The sequence below is a fragment of the Cyrtonyx montezumae genome, unplaced genomic scaffold, assembly GCF_038088225.1.
Source record: "Cyrtonyx montezumae isolate F1298 unplaced genomic scaffold, pur_monq_1.0 scaffold_1, whole genome shotgun sequence".
NCBI lineage: Eukaryota > Metazoa > Chordata > Aves > Galliformes > Odontophoridae > Cyrtonyx > Cyrtonyx montezumae.
In genome coordinates, this window is record NW_027071825.1 from 25,547,769 (window position 1) to 25,571,403 (window position 23,635).

The window sequence follows — 23,635 nt, forward strand, 5'->3', positions numbered from 1 at the left end:
GCAGTAGATGGCAGAAAACAAGCAAACACAAAACAAGAAGTTTATGAATGTCTTCTTACAGATTTGCACCTTCTGCCTGGGTCTCTTGGAAAGCAAGAGTTTATTTTTACAGACCTTTTGCTTGGAAGTCTGGTATAGATTTTCTTTCCTGCTATCAACTGATCTAATTTTGCCATAAAACCAGTAGGAACTTGGTATCTTTGAGACCACCTCTGGCCTTCTGTCAAAATTTACTTAGAGAAATTGGAAAATGGGCAGACAGACAGGTGGTGCTTTTGCAGCCAGGCATTGTTTATTTGGAAACTAAACCAGCAAGAATTCAGAAGACAGCCCATATCCTGATGACCCGTGTAGGAGTAAGATTATATCCTCAGCTATACTTTCAGTTTTGTCTAGAAACATATGTCCAGTGAGGCTCCAGTGAGGAATAGGTACTGTTGGAATGCTTACGTTTGAAAGAATGCTCAGCAGTTATGACTCAGTCATTTAGTAAGAGATACATTCTGTTCTTAGTGAAGTACACTTATGTTCGGATATCTCACTTGTATTCGTTGTTTCTCTTTAACCTTGCCAGCCTCCTCAGCACAGCAAATACAAGACATACATGTGCCGAGACATGAAACAGAGAGGAGGATGCCCCCGAGGGGCTAGCTGCACCTTTGCACATTCACAGGAAGAGCTAGAGAAGTAAGTGTGCAGATCAGTCCAATATTTGCTTCACGTCATCCTTAATTCTTTATCACATCTAGGAATGGCCAGAAATAACACATTTTACCACTGTAAAGTTTTGAAGCTGTTCATTCTTAAGTGCAGAATGTTTTGCTTTGTACAGTGACACTGCAGCTCTGAAACTTTGATGTTTGCACAAGAAGCACTCCTTGAGATTTTGGGCATAAGCCCAGAATACATTATATTTTTTATTTACCTCTTTAGTGTGGATAAATACACTACTAGATCGTGTCCATTGTGGCTATTTCTTCATGTGTGTTTCTCAACCTGGCTTTATAGGTGAGAGTGAGAGGTAGGTTGATACTGGCACATTCCCAGATCTAGGGTTCTATTGTTCTTCCGTGCTGCTTCTGCTATTCAGAAAGCTAAAACCTACAGTACTGTGTGTTTTCTTTCTTCAGCAGTTATCCTGTACAGGCTGGCTGGTACTGTTTGGCTGGATGCATGTGCAGTAGCCTGATGAAGGTGGTTGAGGCTATTGCTGAAGAGTAACAAAATGGTGGGCATAGAAAGTTTGCAGTAAATGAGCTGAATGAGTTACAGATATAGACAAGTTATCTGAGAGCCAGCTGCTCTGTTTTGAAGGTGATTTTCAAAACAAAACACCTGCTTTCTGCAACTGGGAGACAACTCCAGAGATATGGAAATGATATATACAGTCTGCTTTTTCTTTAAAAATCTGAAGCTTCAAGTATTAACTCAGAAGTTCATTAGCTATACAGCAGGCAAAAAGAAGGAAAAAGAGGAGAGCATGTAGTGTTAGAATGACAAAGGTGGTTCTTCCAGTTAACAGGGAATGGGACTTTGATACTTTTTTTTTGCAGAAACAGTTGGTTTTTTTCCTCCTTTTGTCATAACATCAAGAAAATGAACGTTGGTAGTACTGTTCTGGATGATTAACAATGGAGGTGCTAATACTGGCTCCCCACCCAGCTAGTAGTGTGTATCAAGAACGGTCCATCAGGTTTGTAGGTGGGGGAGGCCTATTTTATCCAGACTGGATTGTTTGCTTTAGTGGTAACATTGTCCTGGGGCAAATGAGGTGAATGCTGTGTGTCAGTTGCAGCAGTTTTTGTAGGCAGTTGGAGAACTTTGAGTTCTGATTCCTCCTCTGCCTTTTATCTCCACTTAATTCCTTTTAGCAGATACTGCATTAATTGTTGTCCTTTTTAGAAGTATTCAGTATGAACAATACGCATGGCAGAATGCCTGAAATAAACTTTTTTGGGGGAAGAAAACTATTGCTACGTAATTCTCATATACCCATGGATAGCTTTAATTTTGCAAGGCAAATTAATAGGCAAATTATAACCTTGTTGTGCTTAAATAACAACTGATTCCCTTTTTGGTGTGGGACAACCAAATCTGCACAGGTGATTCTTGGCAGGGGTGTTACTGGTTCTGTTGTTGTTTGTTTTAAGACAGCTTTTGTCCTGCACGTATGAAGACTACAACATCAGTAATTTTTTAAAGAAGAATCCAGAGGGAAACACTGCACAACTGTGTTTCTTTCTAAGCATGTTATTATGGAGTATACCATACAGGTGCTTCTTGTCACTTCTGACCTGAGCATGTGTTTGTGTGTCTGCCTCTTGAGCATGCTCTGGATGAGTGAGCAGGGATTGCTAGCTGTCCTTCTATTGCAAGTGATGTGCATACCTTGAAAAGGTCAGGAGCCAGGAAGCTCTGCATCTCTAAGGGACCTGATGTGAATTACTGGCAGGCAGAACGTGGTTTGCTGCTGCTTTGCAGGGAAAGCTAGTTTGGTCTTGAGTGGGATGGCCACGTAAGCGATACACCCAGTCCTGGGAGTTCACTTCAGCTCACCTCTGTGTCTCCAGCTGGCAGGAAATGCCAGAATGACTTCTGAGCATATGTTTAGCAAGCCTCTTGCTCTGTGAGGGCTTAGGTTAACAGATGTACCCTCCCACTTGTGTTCTCATGTCTGAGCAGGAGGGTTTAGTGGAGGACCTTCAACTCTGGAATTTGCTCTCTTTGTTAGTCCAGTACCATCAGTCTGCTGGTGGTTTTGGTTTTTTTTGTCAATGTTAAAAGGCTCTTGTTTGTTCAGACTTACCCAGAAGCAGTCAGATTCTGGCCCTGTGCTGTGCTTAGGGATTTTTCTCTCTGAAATTTCATTTATCAAACCATGCAGTCGTAAAGCCTTATGTTGCTACAGTAACGCAGATCTCGATATATCATGCTTTCAAAGAAGACAGTTTGACACTAAGGACTTAGCTGCCTTATTGTTGGCCAAATGATGTAAAAGAGAATCTGATAGATTTTAACAGCAGACAACTAAAGGAATGATAATTTATTCTCTAAATACAATAGACTTGAATAGTCTGTGATTCTTATTTTGAAACTTCCATTACTTTATGTGATGGTTGTTGGGTTTTTTTGGTTGATTTTCTTCATTAATTTGTTAGTAATAGTTGTAATAGATACACGTGCAGGAGGTAAGATTTCAGATTTTCTGAGCTCTGAATACTTGGTGTACTTGTCACGAAAAATCCATGCTTAGTGTGACCGATACCAGTTCGGTTGATTGAAATTGAAATGAATGTGTCAAATTGCAGTGAAATTCAAGTCTTCCAGACATTAATCATAAATCTCACAAGCTGTTAGGAAATGTGAATTAGAACGTGAAGCTTTGAGTAGCACCTGTGTTGGGGGGAAAAAAAAAATCTTAAATCCTTCCAGTATTGTGTTTCTGTTTCTGACTTGTAACTTCTCTTTTTGAAGATTTCGTAAAATGAACAAGCGTCTGGTTCCCAGAAGACCTCTGAGTGCCTCCCTGGGCCAGCTGAATGAGGTGGGCCTGCCTTCAGCAGCTATCCTCTCGGATGAAGGGGGAGTGGACTTGCCCAGTAGGAAAACCTCCGCTCTGCCAAATGGAATTGTGTCAGCAGGCAGCACAGTGACGCAACTTATTTCTCGAGGGACTGACTCCAGTTATGAAACTGCTCTGAAGCCAGGGAAGATGGACCACCTGAGTAGCAGTGCCCCTGGATCCCCTCCTGAATTGTACGGGTCTTCCTAACTGTTGTTCAAAGTGTTCTGTGTAAATACGCAGTAGAAACTAAGTAAACCCATTCTGTAGGAAAGGAACAGAACGGGTTTTCCTGTTGCTTTGTTTTGTAGTGGTAGAGAGCAGTAGAAAACTATAGCTAAAACTCTGAGTTGCTTTACATCCCTGATTGATTATATTTTAACTGGAGATGATGCAAGTCTTCAGAAAGTGGAAAGTAGGCAGAGTACCAGTGAACTGTTTCAGCTCTTAATGGGCAGTGTCATCTTTCTACTTCTTAGGCTGGAATCTGTCCCCAAGAGCTCTATTTCTGCCTTGCCAGTGAACCCTCATCCTGTGCCTGCTCGGGCACCAACAGATCTGCCTTCAGTGTCTGTCACAAAACAGTTGCAAATGGTACCTCGTGGATCTCAGTTGTATAATACTCAGCAAGCAGATATCTTTTATCAAGATCACAGAGGAGCTGCCCCACCATTTGAGCCAGCACCCTACCAGCAAGGTGAGTTTGAGGCCAAGCTCTCCATCTTTTGATTTACATCCCAATTTAATTCTTTCTTCCCATCTTGGTGTTTATTTATGTTTCAAGTTAGTTCATTAGTCATTAATGTGGTAATGGTGTAATACAATGGAAATTGATGTGTCAGGATGCTGTACAGGTATGCTTCAGTGTATAAGTGCAGTTGGTGAGTTGCCTCCTCCTGGGCTTCTTAGGTCTTGATTGAGAACTCTTCATTTGCTTTAGAGGTTTTCATCCATCTGCCGTAGTAAATCCTTCTTCCTTCAGTTTTTCCAAACAGTGGGCCAAGTCAGGAAGTTAATGTGGTAACCCTCAATTCAATTTGATCTAGGGAAAATGGAAAGTAATGTTTAAGCAGCAGATGGGTTTATTCTTGAGGGGTAAAAAAAAGGGAATTTAATGCAAGGTGTATTTGTATTTCTGAAATTGTGCTCATGCGTATGATGGGTAGAAAGGAGTGAAATTAGGGAACAGCTGGGCACAAAAAAAAAGAAAACAATATTTTAAAAGGTGGAAATAAGGGGAAAAGTAAAGGAAATAAGAGGAAAAGTTATATGTGTAGAGACCAAATGGAGAAAGAAAATATTGAAGGATATTTGCAAAAAAAAACAAAAAAACAACCCCAAACTCCCAAATTTACAGCTATACAAAGATGGGAAATTAATCTTGTCATGTAAGAAGAAACTGAAGAGAGAACTGAAATGTAGTGAAAATAATGTGATAGAAAAAAGAAAGAATGTGACTAAAGGAAGTGAAAAGAAGCAGCTCCATAAAGTAATGAAGGAACGTGTTTTGGGGAATAGGAAGCTTGTATTTTATTTTTGCATGCCAATGAAGATGGAAGTTACCCACAGAGCTTAACGTGCTCACGGTGATGTGCCCCGTCCATATACATTTAAAAATTATCCAGAAATCCCTGATGAGTTTCCAAATGAGTTCAGGTAACTTCTCTAGCTAAAAGCATTCATGTAAATCTAGTGACATCCTAGTGAATTAATTCTGGTTCCACAGCGTACAAACTAGTGGTGGGCTCAGTCTCACTACCTTTGCTTCAGCTACAGTAATCTTGTGCTTTGAATCAACTCCTGCTTCTTCAGGGTTTTCTGTGGTTAATTGTGTAGAAATACCAGTTAGACAGTGGTGGCAAACAGTAAATGTGAAATAATTCATACTGCTGTTCATGACACTCGTCAACTGCAGTATTTGAACCAGCTCATTTCTATGAACAGTTGTCATAATTACTTTGTGTCTTGTGTGTCTTCTTGTTCTTGCCTAAATCCAGGAGTTTATTATCCTCAGACCATGTCTCGCTTTGTGCGACCTCCTCCATCAGCTCCAGAACCTGGTCCACCTTATTTAGACCATTACTCACCCTACCTTCAGGATCGTGTGGTGAGCCCCCAGTACACGCAGCCACAGCAGTATCCTCCCATGGGGCAGCCTATATATCCGCCGCACTACGACAGCCGCCGTGTGTACCCCCCTGTCCAGCCGTATCAGCGAGAGGACATTGTCCGAGGGAGCCCGGTACCCATTGAAATTCCACAAGCAGCTGTACCCTCCTACATAGCTGAGTCCAGGGACAGATACCCACAGACAGAGGGTTATTGCCCAGTGGCTCCACATCTCGGCCAGATCAGACCTTCCTGTCACCGGGTATGGTTTTCCTATTGTGTTTTTGAAGTTGTTCCCCAGAGAGAAAATATGAACTAGTTGAGAAGTTGTTTTTTCTTTCTTTCTTTCTTTTTTTTTTTCTTTTTTTGCAGTAAGGTTGTGGTTTTTATAAGGAATTTGATATATGTATTTATGAGAATTTGGTGAAGCTGATTTAAAACCAGGAGGCAGTTTACTATTGACCAACTCAGCGATTGTAATGATGTTAGTTTGTAAAAAGCAGCTTGCTGCTTAGGGCTTGAATAACATAAGTACCATAATTTTCCATGTCTTTGCAACGCAGAGCTGCCTTCCCTTGCTTAGTTAGAATAGCATTTTCTAAATTACTGATTTAGTATGTTAATGCTTCAGAAGTTCTGTAATGTATTTCTGTTTTGATTTCAGCCTCATCCCAGCCTGGATGAACTTCACCGACGAAGGAAAGAGATCATGGCCCAGCTAGAGGAGAGGAAGGTTATTTCTCCTCCTCCTTTTGCACCTTCTCCAACCTTGCCTCATCCTTTTCATTCAGAGGAGGTAAGCATATTTTTACTTACGTTTAGAAAATATTGTAGAGGTTTTTTTTTTGTGGGTGATGACAAGTGACAATAATAAGGAAATCAGAGCAGTATTGTGTTGAAAAATACTGTGGAGAAAGAATGTTGTGTTGCGGGTGGGAAGCCCTTGTAGTATGATCTTCATTATAGCTGGGTGTTCTGTGATCTACCACTGTTCTGAAGTGATCTGCTGTAGGTGCAACCAAGAGAATTAGGTCAAGCCGCTATTAATTAAAGTAGTCAGACTTCACAGTCACTGAACTTGGCTTTGTTTATTCCTGACAAGTTTCAAATTACCTAAGAATTTTACAAAGGTGTGGGACTTCTTCTTTGGTATTGTTTGTTGATTTTATTAAAAGCAAGGTTAATATACCACTTTCACACTGAGAAGTGAACAGTCAGCACTGGAATTGTTAGTGGGCAATCAGAATTTGATATATCTTATGCTTGTTGTGGCCCAACTCCAAATGGATCCGATTTCAAAAACAAATAAATCAATTCTGATGGTGTTTTTTGAAGTTCACTGCTGCTGAGCTGAGCGGCTGTGACATGAGGCTGCATCTTCTCCTTACTGACAGAACCAGATCTTTGTTTTTGTACAGTACTTGGACGAAGACCTGAAGGTAGCTGGGAAATACAAAGGAAATGACTACAGCCAGTACTCTCCCTGGTCCTGTGACACCATCGGCTCCTACATTGGAACCAAAGATGCAAAACCCAAAGATGTTGTGGCAGCAAGGAGCGTGGAGATGGCGGTATGTGGGGATTAGGGGAACACTAAAGAAAAGTTAGTGCTTCTCTAGGTTGGGAAGGGCTCTTGATTTGCTCTCCAGGTTGATGACAGTACTTGTGACGGACTTCTAAGCTCAAAAGTGCATCATAGTGAAAGAATGTGTTTGCAGGTGATCAGAGTGCTCTGCTTTTGAGGTTATAAATAGTCCTATGCCTGCATTAAATTCTTATTTTCATTTTAAGTTTCACATTTCATTTTAAATTCTGGATGTTGATGCAGGGTAACCACTCTGCCGTGGTTCTTTACGCTTACTTGAAATCTAAAAATGACTACAGACAGCTTGTTAATTAGACATATCCATCTGTTGCTTCCTCTATGTAATAGGGAGATACCATAACTTCGTGCTATTAATTCAATTTATGGTGATTGTGACTGCTGTTAACAGTGTTATTAGATTCTATTAGAAACATTCTCCGTGGTGTCGTGACCACAAGAATGCTCTTAAGCTTGCTTGAAACTTTTCAAAGGAAGTGTAGTCATAACACTGATAGGTCTTGAGAACAATTTCTAACCCTTTTCTCTTCGTATTCAGTCATTCACCAAAGCTGTGACTGGATGTGATCTCACTTCATGCAGCTGTGTTTTTCTAGATCACTTCTGCAAAAAGAAAGGGGCAGAGCTGCTGTGGGGTCACTATTGGGAGACTTGAACATAGAAAGAAACCCCAAAAATAACACCACTGTCCTGTTCTAACATCTCTCAGTATCAGGAAGTATGGTAGTAGCCCATGGAAGTAGAAATGCATGCACATCTTGAAGGGAAACATCTGTTTTGCCTGAGGGACTATTTTAGAGATGTTGAGAATACATAATGCTGGATTTCATGCGTCTGGCATTGTGACTTTTGCTGCTTTATCTCCTCACCACTCAGTGAAGTAAATTGAGAATTGGTGCTAACAGACTCGAGATGAAAATGTCAGGTTTTGTTTTTTGTTTTTTTTTTAAGGATTCTGATGCCTAATGCTTCTTTCAGCATGTTAAATTTCTTTAATTTTCGGCTCAGCCGTGATTTCTTTTTTCATCCATTTATTCCTCTTTAGCTCTGTTACTTTGTCAGTTTCCAGCAACCCTCTCCTTGTTGAAAGCTTGCAGTTTTGACTTCAGAGGCATTTGGTTTGGACTGTGGAAGGAGTATTTATTCCTCAGTGATGCCTACTGATCTCCTCCTTGATTTTATTCTTGAGTTCTTTACTGCTTGTCCCATTCAGTGTTCTCTCTTCGGGTGCTGCTCTCTTCTAAGCTAGGCTATTACGGAGATGTGAGCCCTAAACAGTGGAGGTATAAATTACAGAACAGGAAAACTACTTGAAGGATGAAGGAAACAGAGTAGGAGGGAGCCTTACTATACAGGTACCAGTTCGTTTTGGGTGTGATTTTGTTCTTCTGATCAAGTTCTCCTGTCCAATCTCTTGTCTAGAACGTGGATAGTAAAGCCATGCGTGACCAACGATTAGACATGCAGAGAAGAGCAGCAGAGGCTGGTGATGATGACCTTATTCCGTTTGGAGACCGACCGACCGTGTCGAGATTTGGGGCTATCTCTCGTACTTCAAAAGCAATGTACCAGAATTCTGGTCCCATTCAGGCCATGGCAGTTCAGGGAGCTTCCACCAAATCAATCATTTCAGGTATGCACATGCTCTGGGACTTTGATAGTTGTTGCTGTTTTCTTCAGTGCTACACTGTATGCAGGCTGAAGACAGCCTCTGTGAACTTGTTTCTTGCCTCAGAAACATAGTTAAAGGTTATATGTTATGACACTGAAGTAACTGTTAGAGCTTCCTGAGACTGAGAAACCCAGATAAAACAGCTGCCACTCCTTCCTGTTCCAAGGACAGATTTGTTCACACGTTGCTTGTGCAGTGATAACTTGTTGATGTTGATTTGGGAAAATGCCTTTGTTCTGCTGGTCCTCTGAGATGAGGTTACTTTCATATCTGTTGCAGTGGAATCTAGAAATTAGCTGCTTCTCAGGTACGAGTTAGCTGAGCCACTTAAGTGATAATTTTGTAGGATTGCAGTGTGATTTGTTTTCCTTGTTTGCCAGCAGACTACAGCCCTTATGGGACTCATGGTGGCTGGGGAGGCTCTCCATATTCTCCCCATCAGAATATACCTTCTCAGGGACGTTTCAATGACAGGTAGGAATGTTTTACTTTTTTTTCTTCCTTTTTCTAAGATCTTCCTTTTTTTATCTCTTTCCTTCTATATCAGCTCAATTTTTCTTTTACTTTTTTTTTCTTTTTTTTGAGATCTCCTTACTTCTCATTGTTTTTCTGATCCCAAAGGGAAAGACTGTCCATGTCAGATGTGGCTGGTCATGGAAAACAGTTGCCCTCAGCTGAGAGGGAGCAGCAACTGCGCATGGAGCTGCAGCAAGTGGACCATCAGATTAGCCAGCAGACACAAATGAGAGGACTAGAGGTTGGTACCAACATTTCTAAGAGTGATGAGAAGAGGTAGGGAGAGAGAAATGAGGCTAGCAGAGCTGCTTTTCATAGGTTGATGATCCTTCTCTCTGCAGTGTCAATGTTTAATTCTCTGATGACAGACATCAGGACTGTGGTAGAAGTGTTAACTTCTCTGCTTAGCAGCAGAAGCTTCCCTGGACTTCGCATTAAGCAAATGAACACCGTACTTGAATCTGCACTCTGTTCCCATTCATGTTTGCTTTCATTATCTCTCTCGCTCCCCCTCTCTGTTCATCTATTCACTCAGAGGTGAACTTTTTTTTTGAAGTGGGTGTTTGTTCCTCCTGGCCTCACTGGCACTGAATTTGTGTACAGACAGCTGTGTGACCTTCATCTGTTTCGTGTTTGGCTTTGTGTTGTATCTGTTTCTTCCTAAATAGCACAAGCCACAAAAGAGAAAAGTAACTATGAAGTACAGTTAGCTGGACAAATTAAAGCTTAATATTTTGTCTCCTTTTAGAAGGAATGTTGTCACTTGCAACACAGAGAAATACAGAGAAATTATTGCATTTGTAAAGGAATTAACGAACTGAAATTTCTGTTTGTATTTTGTGAGATTGAAGTAGGAGAAATATCAAGGCATAATGAAGCAGTGCATATTAGCAAATCTTTTTTTTTTTCTTTGTTTTATTTTCTTAATACGTTGTGGGGGAAAAAAACAGTAAACATTCTCTGTCTTCAGAAAACACCAGAAAACTCTTCTAGGTTCCTCAGCAACTGCTTGTATCAGTTGTATTTGCAGGAGGAATTGCTGTAAGTAGCGAGTGGGTAGCAGCTTCTGCTGAAGCTGTGATTATGTGACAACCTGTGTTAAGTCAGAAGGATTATTGCTGATTTGTCCTAACAGCTGACAAATTTGAAATGGGAGCAGCAGTTGCAAGTAGTGTGTATTTTTTTTAGATACTTGAAGTGTAACTTGTGTTCTTGTGCTCTTGTTTGGGAACAAGAGAAGAGATTGTTTAAAATTGTGCATGTCTACTTTTGCCATAATGGAAGAGTATTGAAAAATGTCAAAAACCTTGAGTGGCCTGCCTCTCCTCCTCACTGTTACTGTAATTGTGTCGGTGTTAAATCCTACGTAGTTGAGTTTGAACTTTGATTTTACCATAATTTGGATTTGTTGGAACTCACGGGTTATTGTGAATAACAGCAGCTTTCAAATTCTATCTATTTGAAATACAGGAAGGTTTATAATTTTCCCTGTTACCAGGTAGTCACAGTCACTAAAATTCAAGTCTGAGCATAAGTAGCTAGAGTGTTCTGCTTTTTTGTCAAATTAGTGAGCACTTCTGCTTGTAGACCAGCCATATGCTTGGCTGTGAGTAGATGGTGCAATTCTGCGTTTAAATGCAGAGAACAAACTCACAAAACTCATGCCCAGACATTACCAGATTTTGGGAGTGGCTGACAGTTACTGCTTTTACTTGGCTGCTGGTAACCTGTGACTGTGGTCTTCTGACCCTCTCTGTTCCTGTGCTTCCTTATCTGGGTCAGCAGGGAATGACATACTATGACATTGTCATATGTGTACATATGCTGAACTCTTAACATAGAGCTTCGATAAATTCCACTACTATACAACAAAGCAGCAGGATGTTTATCTGCTCTTACCTTTTATTCAACAGGTAGCTCCCAAGAGAGCTTTTGCTCTCGTACTTTACCTTACTTTTAGGGAGGGAGTGGTATGCAGGAAAAATCCATGCAAATTTGTTACAGTAGAAGGTATTTAACGCTTAAAAAATGAAAAGATCTGTCTGTCTGTAAAAGAGATGTTTGAAGTTGCACTGAGGTTGTTTCAGATGGGACCTTGTTAAGCATGGAGCGAGAAGGCCTTGGTTTTACAAATAAGCAATACTCCAGAGTTATGGCCTAGTGCCCTTTTTGTGCTTGGTGTGCCATGTGCTCAGTTGTGTATGTGCTTGGCTTTATGCATTTAGGCTGTTAGTAACAGGCTGCTGTTGCAGAGGGAGGCGACTACCCTGGCAGGCCAACCACAGCCCCCACCCCCACCTCCCAAGTGGCCTGGGATGATCTCAAGTGAACAGCTGAGCTTGGAGCTACACCAGGTGGAAAGGGAAATTGGGAAGAGAACCCGGGAGCTGAGCATGGTGAGTGCTGTAGGGGTGGGAGGCAGAGAGGTGGAGTGGAGGGCTGTGTAGCTGGCTGCAGCCCTTTCTCCCCAGCAGAATGACTCTCTGCTGGCTGCCAACAGCTGGAGTCGCCCATCTCCCTCTTCCCCTCTTAATTCTTCAAAACCTCCAAAGAAGTTTCATGATTCTTTGTGAAGGATTGGGATTTGAGCCACTTTAAAATAGTCTGCTTATATTGTTGCTGTTTGAAAATAAGCGTGGCACTGAATTTGTTGAAAATCCAAATTGTCTGCAAGGTCACTGTGCAGATTGCTTTAATGCAGAAAGCATCTCGTGCAGGTGTAGGCTAGTGTTCACAAGTCTGTGTGCTGTCACGTTCTATGGTCTTTGCTTGTTGCTACAAGAGTGATCCCTTCATTTCAGAAAACAGTGCATCCTGAGATGATGAGAGTATCTTACAGAGTCTCTTTTCTTGTCTCTCAGCTTTTGTGGGCTACACTGTACAATTCCAGTTTACAGGCTTTCATCATCGGTCCCAAAGAACAAAGTCTCACGTTCTTTTAACACAACGTTAAAGAGTTTTTTCTTCTGTCTCTTATCTTTTTTTTTAAAGGAAAGCCAGTCTTCACTGGATATGAAAAACAAACTGGGCACCACTAAGCAGACAGAAAATGGACAATTAGAACCTCAAAGCAAGGTTCCAGCTGAGGAGCTCGCACTAGCATTCAGGTAACCTGAGTCTACAAGCTTTCTTTGCACAACAAGAGAATGACTGAATTGGGGTGAAACTGTTATATAAATACCCCTTTCCTTGTGTTGCTCGTGGTGTGGAAGCAACTGCTAGGAAAAGATGGTACAAGTCAAGACTTTATAGTGCTTCTGTGGATTAAGGGATGTTCCAGCTGATGGGTAGCTAGCTATACATTAGTTAACAGAAGAAGTGCTGTATTTTTTCACACCAGAAGTCCATCTAGCAAATATTGGATGATTAATAGAGAGGAGCATGAGATACACAGTGGAGAAGAAATCTTTATCTGCTGATTTAGTTTCAAAGAAATGTTCCAAATGTGAGAGGGAAAAGTTATCCCATCCCAGTAAAATCTGTAATGTGAATGTTGTCTAGGAAGGTAGGTAGCCTTGAAACCCAGTTCCCTTTTATTAGAAGGGAGTACATTTTTTGATGTAGGTTCTGCTATTAGTTAGATATTCAGTTTGCACCATTACACTGAGACCTCTGTAGGGGAAGCTATTTCAGTCACATTTTCAGTATAAAACCCTGAAAGTAATGAATTTGAAACAAATTCCATATATCCCTGCATGTTAAGTATTCTAGAATGAATGTGTGCATCATACAGAACTAATCTAGAATGCTAAAAGGACTTGGTTTTGTTTGTTTTCATGTGGTCTTACGTCTTCTCGATGAGATCTGAAGCATAGCAGACAACCCATTTGTTGTACAGGGCTTGTGTTTGCACGTATCCAGAGCTGTTATTGCAGTGCTACAAGTATTGAAATCCTTTCACTTAAAAGCTCAGTAATGACTCCTCTTCATCTCCTCCCCTTTCTCCTCACAACTTTTTCAGCAGCGATGTTCCAAATGGGTCAGCCTTGACACAAGATAACATCAGCCTCCTGTCTAACAAGGCAGCATCTCTCAGCCTGTCAGAGGACCCAGAGGGAGGAGGAGACAGCCAAGACTCCCAGAGGATGGGGGTTGCACCCACATCTGCTCCATGAAGTGAGGGCAGCGTACCCCAGAGTCCTTTCGCTGGGACGTTGGTAGCTTCCATCACATTTTTTTCCAGGAGTGATTGGAGAAACGCAGGAGCAACAGCCGTAGCAGAGCAGCAGGTCCAGAGGCAATGTGCACAAACACAAATACTAGAAACAAATCCTGCACATAGTTCACATTAACGCATTTTTTAATTAAAAAAAAAAATGAAAATTAGCAGTATCTGCAAGCAATTCAAATTAAATTTGTTTTTGTTCTGTGAATGAACTTTATTTTAATAACTTCGGACGCCTTGGGTCCCAGGGCTTAAAAAAAAAGATATTATATATATACTCTGTTTGATTAATTGTATGATCTTAATGAAGTAGGTTTTTTCTTTTTTTTTTTTTTTGGTATTATTACATACCCAGTGCATAATTCCTTATCGCTTCAATTTCTTGACAAATAAAACATCCTGGCCACTTCCTTTGTACGATTTAAAGGTGGATGAGGAATGAGGGCTGTAGAGTGGAGTAGCTCTGAATTGCAGTGTCAGAAGATGTGCAGCAAATTTAATTCATACAACAATTTCTCCCCTTGTGAGTGGGAGCTGAGCACTAGCTTGTGCAGGACTTTTCTTGTTTGAGTGATTTTAAGTTTAAACGTGACAAAATCCTTTCAGGTGCAGACCAGAGTGTAAGCTCCTGTACGGCATGATTAAAACAAGAACAGACATGTCCAACATTCATTACCTTTATGTGAATACTGGTGTCCTTTTGTGGTTTTTCTTTTGGTGGAGTTCAGCAGAATGCAGCCAGTTATATTACAGCATGGGTATTCCTGAAGCTGTGTACCTGAGGCTCGTGGTAGAGAGACCTAATTAAGCAGTGAAGGCTGTGCAGGGTTAGTGAGGCACGGTCTCTAGAAATAACAAGCAGGGAGAATGTAAGGCTGGGCAGTTGCTGGAAGGTTGTTAACTGCAGATGAATTGTATTTGGTCACCCAGTGTTAGGTTTTTTGGTCGACTGGTTTTTCCCACTCTCGTTATGCTTTTAAAGTAAGCTTGCCTCAAGTGCATACAATGAGGTTAATGCACAGAGGCTCTGCTTTCTGAAACAGATCTTCTGTGTGCACCTCCCTCAGCAATCCTTGCCGTTGTTATTTTATTATTAAACGTATAATAATTTCTTCTATGACCTGATTATTCTTTTCAGTTCAGTGGCACTTCAGTTGTTGTGAGGCCGTTTTGAGTGCCTTCCACTGACAGAGACAGCCATCTTTGATGCACATCAGCAATGGTAGCCTCTCAGAAACAGAGGAGAATTGTTTTTTCTCTTTAAAAGTTCCCATTGTTTCTGGTCTGTGTGTCACAGACCTCAGAATCAATTTGCAGTTTGTCTGTCACTGCTGCACTGAATCCTTCCCAGATGCCTGTTTCATGGGAGGAGAAAAACTGCATCAGAAATGCCACTGAAGGTGCAGCATTGATCCTATCGGACTGTAAAGTATATTTGGTTCAGTAGACCTAGAATGCTGTTTCTTCAGTAGATGCTTTGTAAACGTGAGTTGGAGAAACCATAAGCCTTTCTAGATCTGTTTTCTTTAAAGTTAAATACACAAGAGTTTGTTCTTGCTGCACATCTTTAGATTTTATCTGCACACACTGGGGTGAGACCCTCTATATGAAGAGCTCTGTGGAGATTGATTTTTGAAGTGCTGCTCCCTCTGCACCTTCTTGGCCTGTTCTCTTTTTTTCCTTTCTGGGTTAGACTACTAAATCAGAAAGCACTGGTTATGTAATAAATTACTGCATTGCTTTGGTTGGGTAAAGCAAGAGTTAATAATTTTCTTGTTTGTTTGTTTGTTTTTTCTTTAAGCTTAACTCCTGCTGAGGTCATAGCAACCTTGGGCTAAGCTTTGCATTCATCATACTGTTAAATAAAACAAAATATGGGGGGTGGGAGGGGATACAGTCCCACTATTGCCTACCAGTAGGAGAGTCCAAACAGAAGACTCTTTTGAGTAGCAATTATTTAATTTGCCCAGTCAAGGCACCGCGTTTGTATACTATTTCACATTGAATTTGATTATGCCCTACAGACCTGGCTGGTCAAGGATTTGATACACATATTGGCTTGGGATTCGAGCTTTCTTTTTTATTTAAATAAAAATTTATATATAAATATATATATACATATATACATAGTTATATCTGTATATATATTGGGTATGTTTTAAGAATTTTTTCGCATGAGCGCAGCTGTTGTGATCAGGTATCTGGGAGGTAGAAGCACTGAGTGAAAATAAAGGCATTTTTCAGCACACACCCACGTTCTCCATATCTTCACGCATTTTTATTTTGCTCTTAGTTGAGCTCTAGCCTCTAAACTCCTAGGAGTAGTTTTAAAGCATGCTTTTATTTTATCTTTTTTTTTAACCCCTCTTTAACTTTTGGCAAAGAACCATCTTGGCACTACGGCTTCGCCAGCCCCCATCCATCCACATCTACTTGCAGCCTGGCAGCACAGCCATTCCCTTGGCATAGAGCAGAGCTAGGCTGAAGCAGCTTTGAGCCTGCTAGGTCTGTTCCTCCCTTCTCTGCTCTGGGCACGGTGAAGAGCAGTGCCTTTTCTGTGCCCCCAGCCAGCTGACCCAGCTCCGTGTCCTCCCATTCCCGAGTGCAGAGCTCCACCCTCAGGTCAGCCCGCTCTGCCTTGCTTTTAATGAGTTTGCTTCTTCCTGCCATGTCTTTGTCAACACAGGGAGCTCGTTTTTGTTGAGATGATCAGTGCAATATTCTCACCTAGGGGGACAAGCCCAGAAGGTAGCTTTTGTTTGCTGCAATAATTTTTTTATGTGAACTGAACTTTCAGAAACGGTTATGATACCTTTAAAACTACAGATTCCTTTTTAACACTAGTAAGAAAATCTGGAGGAGCAGAGAACTTTGTTTTACCTTACATTACTTCTGCCAGCTAGTTGCCTTTCCACACTAGGAATTACTCTTTTTGCTTCTGTTCCTTGGAGCTATTCTGCTAGCAGTAAGCTTTCAGATCAGCTCTGCTGGCCGGCACACAGCGAATGGTTCCAAAGCGTGTGGATTAGAAGGGAGACCTTACTGTTGTCACTTCTCCCGTGCTGTACTTTGTGCGTAGTGTCCTTGTTGTGATCAGTGTGTCCAGGTGAATGGCCTCTTTGCCCAGCATTATGGTTTGGCTTGTTCAAAGTTTGTTTAATGTCTACCAGCGATATTGATTTCTGTTATTCCCCCCCCCCCCCTTCTCTTGCCCTTTCCGTGTTTCTCTGGAAAAGCTTAGTTAATGAAACAGTCAAACAGCAATGTACAGTGCATGCTTTTAATTCTTTCTGAAAGCTGCACCTAACGTTTTCACTTTCTGATGACAAAAATGAGCTAGTGGCACTGGGAGAGCAGATAGCTGTACGTACAGTGGGAGCACGGACAGTTACAGCATGTAACTGAGAGTGAAAGATCCTGGAGCAGCTCTGTATTTCTGTTACCCCCATTGTGGCCCCGCTTGTACAGCAGTACCACCCACCTCCATGAAGTTGCTCTCACCTGTAAAGCAGTTTAGTCCTCCTACGAAGCAGAAGAAACAGTGCACTTAACACCACTGTCATACTGTTTCATAGGGAGGTTGGATTTCCTCCTGCAGTGGACACCTTCAAACACTTCCCATTACCCATATCTGTGTTTCAGCCCCAGCAGGGACAACCCCCTGCCCCTTCCCCCCACAACAGGAGGCTTCAGGAAGTAGGTTAAGTTTCAGTGTGTCAAGCAGTGATCAGAAGTGATGTTAGTTTATTCTGTAGCATCACCTTCTTTTCCCCCGTAGGCATCACTGCATCCTGTCCTGTGACCTAGTCCTCTGTATAGGAGAAATCTGCACTTCCTTTTGTACATTGCTGTATCCTGTCCATTTTAGAGTAGCACTTTTTTTCCTTTATATCAGAGCACCTTTCAAAGCTTGGAGCACTGTTGCCCTCTATTTCTTCTCTGTCTGGTTTCCGTGGAGCCTTATTCTCTGCCTCTTGTCCATACCTTCCTTTCTCTCCTTCTTGGCTTGCCCGTTCACCCTCCCTGATTGTGTAACAGTGACAGCTTGCTGCCTCAAAACAGAGCATTCAAATGAATTCGCTTAGCCAATAACTTCTGTGAAGTTGCCTTTTCTAATGGTGTTATTACTCAGTGATGCACAAATGTGATATTGCCCCTACTGGTAGGCAAACGAGGGATCTGTATACACATGGTAAACTGCTGTTTTTCTTTAACGGAGAGCCAAAGACTTGTGCTTTACACTTTTTTTTTCCTGGTGTAGCCATTAGATTGTCAAATCTTCGTAGGGTTTTGTGAGTTGACTGTATTATCCTAATAGAAGTGTTAAAATCTCAACAGTTGTCAGGCCTTATCCGTGCACTGTATTGTGGAAAATCATCCCGTGTAGTCATGCAATTTGCGATGTGCTGAGATGTATCTGGGGTGTTCTGACATGTTTTGTCTCTCGTGTGCTCTCCCAGCTGCTCGAGTGGCTCATTTAGAGAGGAAGAAGAAACAGAAGCTTCATATAATTGAGGAAGCCTTGTCTTAGTTTAAATAGACTCGAATACTGATTTAAATTCTCTTTATTCGCAGTGAAAGATGAATCTGTGCTGCAGATGTGACTGTTGAGCCCTTTGGAACTGAAAAGCAATGTCAAACTAGCATTAAATTAGATGTGTAAGAAGCAACCATATGACAACGTTGTCTCGTGACAGTGAGAATGAGGCAAACTCCTTTCAGAAAGGACTAGGAAGGAGGCTTTTCACTGACAATAGTAGAAGTTGACTTGCATTTCCCTTCCTTGATCTAGCTTAAATTCTTGCAGACTGTTAACTCAGGTTTTTGGGTTCAGAGAGAAATCTGTGAGGAACATAACTCCTCATTGCCATTTCCATGCATAACCTGGACTGTAAGGAAGCAGGATAGTTTCCTGAAGGACCACAGCAAATTCAGAGCTAGGGCTCAGCAGCAGGAGTGCTGACTCTCTGCTCTCAGATGGGAAACAAAGAAAACCTGGGCCAGCAGTGTGCAAGTCCTGTGTGTGTCCATGTGCATATCAAGTGTCTGTAGTCCTAGAGTAGCTAGCAGGAGTGCAGAGCAAGGCTGGCTGTCTTAGTGATTTCACTGCCATATTCAGATGTGGTCACTGCTTCCTACTCTGAGCTGAAGAAGTGTCAACACTGCGTCAGCATCTTAACCATTAGTGAGGCAACAGCTCCGTTCCCCTGGATGAAAAAAGGAAGCAAAGTTCTTGAGTTGTCTAAAAAGGAGTTTAGATGTGAATTGGAAAGACCGTCGGCCTTGCTTGCATGAATACAGAGTGAGTGTGAGGAAGGAGAGGTCTGACCTTGGTGCTAGAACTTGGGTGGCTGTGGCTTTGCACCGTGTGAGCGCACAGTCTGTGTAGCACAGATTGATCTCAGATCACATACAGCTCAGAATGTCACACGCTCCATTGGGGATGCTCTTCTCCACACTCACCTGTTACCACGTGCATTAATTCCTACTGAAAGGTGGAAGGAAGAGGCTGAAGAGTGAATCAGCTCAAGTTATGTAGGTAAGCACTTTGGAGGGATGTTATCCCAGACCCCTTCCCTAGTTAACAGATGGCCTTAATTCTTGTGTAGGAAGAAGAAAGAGACAGTTCAGTGTTGTCACAGTCTGCGAGGCACTTCTGGTGATGCAGGTAGGGCCTTGAGTGGCAGGGAAAGGAGAACAAACTTAATACTGATTTTCTTTTTGATGGTGGGAGTGATATCATGCAGTGGAAACTCTGAACACTGTTATAAGTTAAGAGGGTGCAGGGTTTTTTTTTTCTGAAAATTCTCCATAAAAAGAGCATATGGGAATTTGGATTTTAATGAACCCTTCTTCCCAGTCTCTGCATTTCAGTGAGCCGGGCTGTGATCTTAGTGCAGGCTGCCCAGAGCTCAGCATTTGGGGCAGTTTGGGTGTCTAGCTGCATCCAGCACACAGTTTGGATGTTTTCCTACTCCAGGAGAACACAGCATCAGCTTCATCAGTTTGAGAAAACACAATCTTGAGCAAAACAGAAGTAACAGGTGATGTGACTCTGAAAAAAGCACATTAGAGATGATGGGATTACGTATGAAATGTGAATGGGAGAAAATATATGTGTAAGGAAAAAAAATCTTGTGGAGTATATTTGATGTTTAAGAAATTGTTTGCATCTTTGTCATGTTAAATGGGTTTATGGGCAGTTCTGTGGCAGACAGTACTCACAAGTCTTTGGCATCCAAACCAGATTGTGTACTGGATGAATCCCACAACTGGACGTGCGCGCTGACCTCTTCACTTCCAGCTTTTATAAAGGAAACTTGGTAGCAGCACTTTGTATACAAAGCAACACAGAGTGGAAGCCCTGTTGGCATCACAGCTGCTCCATGGTTTACAATTGGCCCCTTTAATCTGCAGCCCCTCCTGCAGGAAGCTGCTGTAACTGGGCAAACCTAGCACACCAAAAGTCTGGGCTTTTTTCTCATTTTCAGGAGTTCCCGTTCCCCCTTTGGCCTTTGCTTGCTGTGTAAGCAGCCTCTGTGCTAAGAGGAGCTTTCCTTGAAGTCAGCTTAGCAACTGTGCTGTAGCTTGATTATTTTCCCTGTTTTCTATACCCAGTAGCATAGTGTCAAGAGCCCTTTCCCCATTGTGTTTGTTGCTATGGGGAGGAAGAGGTGAGGCAAAGCATGCGTGAGAAGGGGGAGGAAGAGTTATGGGACTGTCAGTGCCACAGCTCCCACTCCCTCTTGGAATATCTGCTTCCAGTTGTGGGATTTCTCTGTAGATGACTTTTTCTCTTGTTTTTCTAAGCCTAGGTGGTTTTGTTTTTTATCTTATTAGTTCTGTACCAGTCTCCCCGAGACATACTGCAGTCATTATCACCTTTTTGGGTGGAGTTTATTTTTTTTTTTGGTTTGTTTGGTTTTTTAAATAACTTTTTAACATTGGTGCATATATGCTTGGGATAGAGCTCATGTAATTTTCCAATCGTATTGATTGTATGTGATTGTGCCCTGCAGAGGTATATTTAACAAAAAATAAAAAGGATAGTCTAGGTAATAAAGGAGACAGTGAGATTTGTTGAGTCAGGTTATGAACTACTTCTTGAGTTTATTTAGGATTTTGGGTAAGTGAAATTCCTCGTCTGCTGTTCTCATAAGTTAATGCTGAACAATGTCATTCCCATTTGTTGAGCTGGTTCTTTTCTTGCTTTTCTCCTCCCCCTGTTTTTCTTCCTCTTCCTGCTTCGCTTCCCCATCAGAAAATAATTAAGCCTTACGTGGATGGCTGACTGTTGGAGTGGTGTTGTGGATATGTACTGTGTGTAACTATGGGAGCGCTTTCAATAGGAGTAGAGATGAAGTAGAGCACATGAGAAGAATCCCATAGAGTGAATTCTTCGCAAGTTCAGGGGAAGCTGGAAGCCTTGTACACACACTGAGGAAGGCACTGCGATGCCCCTCCTTGAATTGGATGCTTTCCTGCCTTTTGGGAAAACAGAAATGACAGAAGGAGTAGAAGTTGTCACTATGTCTGGCTCTTTACTCCTGCAGTAGGCTTCCTAAAGTGGAAGGAACAGCCTGCCACATATTGTGCTGCAGTAGGACAGGGCAGGCTGGAGGGAGCAAAAGGCAATGAGAGTGCAGGGCTCTGAAAGTCAGAGTTTGTCTCCCTTTTTCTTCTTTAAACTACAGAGCCAACAGTGTCACTTGTATTGAAGAGCGAGGAAGACCTACTGTGTGTGCGTGGTGGTGACACAGAGAAAGCCATATGTTGAAATGCTGTTTCCTTTCCTCTCTTCACTTTGCTTTTCTCCCTGTTTAAGCTGGCTCGGCCTCACCTTGCTTCCACACAGTGTCTGAGAGCCCTCTGAGTTGCAGATCCAGTGAACACTTGAACTGGTGGAAAGGTGGTGATTCACTACTCGGTCTGTAAATAGATGGAAGTGTCTACAAGGTCTTATCTGCTTTTCTGTCAGCATTTATATTAAATGATAAATTAATGGAGAACACTGAAATATCTCTGGTTTTCTGTCTCGGATGAATGTGTGCGCCTCTGGGCTCTGGGTGTGTGGGTTCAGACCAAGGTGTTGCTTCTCCTTGGAGCTGAGGAACGAGAGGTGCTGAACGGCAGAGAAGCTGCTGCTCCTGTGGGCTGCCCATCCTCTGCCTGCCTGCAAGCCAGGTCGCCCCTTCCAACAAGAAAGGGTGTCTGAAGTAACGTGTTATGCTAACTGATTGGAGGTTCAGCACACAGTGAGCACCGGGTCCTGTCCTCGCTGCCTCTGGGGCAGTTGCTCAGCTGGCAGCTCTCACTTGAGACATTCAGCGCCTGAAACAGTTGTGTCTGGTGAGCAATCACATGGAAACTGGGTGTTTCTGCTGGCCATGATTTCCTTTCCCATTTTCCCCACTGCTCTGAGGGCTACAGGATGCTCAGGTACGCTTAAAACCAACTTGAGTTTCTGTCAAGAAGTTGGCTTCTAAAAAAGGTGTGAATTGCTGCAGAGTCTGATCAGAGGAACTGAATGGAGAGCTCTGGGGGAACCTGGATTTTTTCTATGGGTCCAAATAGATGGCAGCTGATGGAAAAGCTTCTCACCTTTGGGTTTGGATAATGGGATAGCGGAGTTACAAAGCTTAGCCCAGAACATGGGCTCTCTTGGTCCCTCCTCAATCCATGGATATTTTCTTCCCTGTGCGCTGCCACAAAACAGAGCACCTAAGGCACAAACCCAAATCAGAGCAAATTTGAGTTCCTGCTGTCTGTCTGGATTTGTTTAATGGTTGCTTATTTCCAGCTTCGACAAAGAGAAGGTGACTCAGAGGGAACACGGGCACGTTCAGAAGAAACACTTGCTGCTCTAAACCCCTCCGGGCTCATTCCTATGGGGAGCAGAATCTGTGCTGCCACAGCTCTGTGGGTCCCCTCCCTGCGAGTGGGCACCAGCTCTGCTTTTCCTGTGCTGTGCCTGTGGCTGCAAGCTCGTGCCCCGGTGCTTTGGTGGAGGAGGGCCTGGAGCAGCCAGAACCAGCTCAGCATGCGCGGGCCCCATCTGCTGCTTCGGGTCTGTAACAGCTTTGGGAAAACACCGTGCCTCCTCTAGGCAGCCAGTGATTTGTACTGAGGCATTTGTTTATGGATGCCCCCTCCGGGATGGCTCTGCCCGGGGATCAGTGCCGGGTTGTTGGTTTGAGCTCGACAATAAATTGCCCCTTACCTACTGCACTCGAAAAATAGGCATTTATCAGCCCCCCCGTAGGGGATGGCTTGGGCAGCTGATGGATCCCTTCAGCCCTACACTGAGTTTGGCAATGAATACTTAGAGGAAGCCCCCAGCTTGGCGTCTTCCCATGTTCTGCAAGACTGAAGTGTTGGGCACAGCCAGTATTCAAGTGGCACTTGTGGCCCTGGGCTGTAACCCAGCCTTGCTTTGCAGGCCCTCCTCTGCATCCTGGGGCCATGAGTGCAGCTCCTAAGGGCTGTGTTTAACTGAGCGATGAAGCACCAGAGTGAGATTCACAAACACCTTAGGGGGTTGTGATTTATTGACCTCTCAAAAGCTTTTTCATGAGCATTTAATGTTTTTATTAGCAAGAAAGGAAGGCACCTGGCATTTGTGTGGGGTAGGTGGTCAAACTTTCCCTCGTCAGATTGAACTTTAAAACCTCTTCCAAGCCAAACATTGCTGCTTTTTTTTTTTTTCCCCCTCTTTTTTTCCCCCCCTTGCTCTTTGTTTAACCTTCTGCAGCGGTCATCAGCCTTTGGCCCCAGCATCCTGCCCCCTTCCCGCCCCACTGCTGGAGAGCACAACGCAGTGTGGAGCTGCTCTGCGTGCTGCCCGTCCTGCTGGGGATCTGCATTTACGTAGAGCGCAGGAGGCTGGAGGCACCGGGCTGGGTAAGAGAAACCTCTTTTGCTGTTGCTTTGTTTTTAACTGAACCCACAGCTGCGTTGCCTCTTGGAGGAAATCAGGCTGCTACCACACTGCTGCTGCTCAGGGCGCGG

The 23,635-nt window shown here is 42.8% G+C and overlaps 1 protein-coding gene across 9 annotated transcripts in view; it reads left to right on the forward strand.

Moving 5' to 3' along the window:
* Positions 1–23,635, forward strand: part of RC3H1 (ring finger and CCCH-type domains 1) — a 60,386-nt gene that overhangs the window by 32,330 nt on the left and 4,421 nt on the right. For 3 of the 9 annotated variants that reach the window (XM_065745240.1, XM_065745233.1, XM_065745250.1), the window contains exons 9-20: positions 575–687; positions 3,475–3,756; positions 4,042–4,259; positions 5,560–5,933; positions 6,336–6,467; positions 7,072–7,242; positions 8,697–8,907; positions 9,330–9,420; positions 9,568–9,703; positions 11,688–11,858; positions 12,454–12,569; positions 13,424–14,180. In XM_065745240.1, the coding sequence (XP_065601312.1) occupies positions 575–687; positions 3,475–3,756; positions 4,042–4,259; positions 5,560–5,933; positions 6,336–6,467; positions 7,072–7,242; positions 8,697–8,907; positions 9,330–9,420; positions 9,568–9,703; positions 11,688–11,858; positions 12,454–12,569; positions 13,424–13,577 (2,169 nt within the window). In that variant the 3' untranslated portion in view covers positions 13,578–14,180. Of the gene's footprint in view, positions 1–574; positions 688–3,474; positions 3,757–4,041; positions 4,260–5,559; positions 5,934–6,335; positions 6,468–7,071; positions 7,243–8,696; positions 8,908–9,329; positions 9,421–9,567; positions 9,704–11,687; positions 11,859–12,453; positions 12,570–13,423; positions 14,181–23,517; positions 23,528–23,635 lie in introns of those variants that run through there. The other 6 variants (XM_065745259.1, XM_065745267.1, XM_065745275.1 and 3 more) reach the window with 6 other exon arrangements.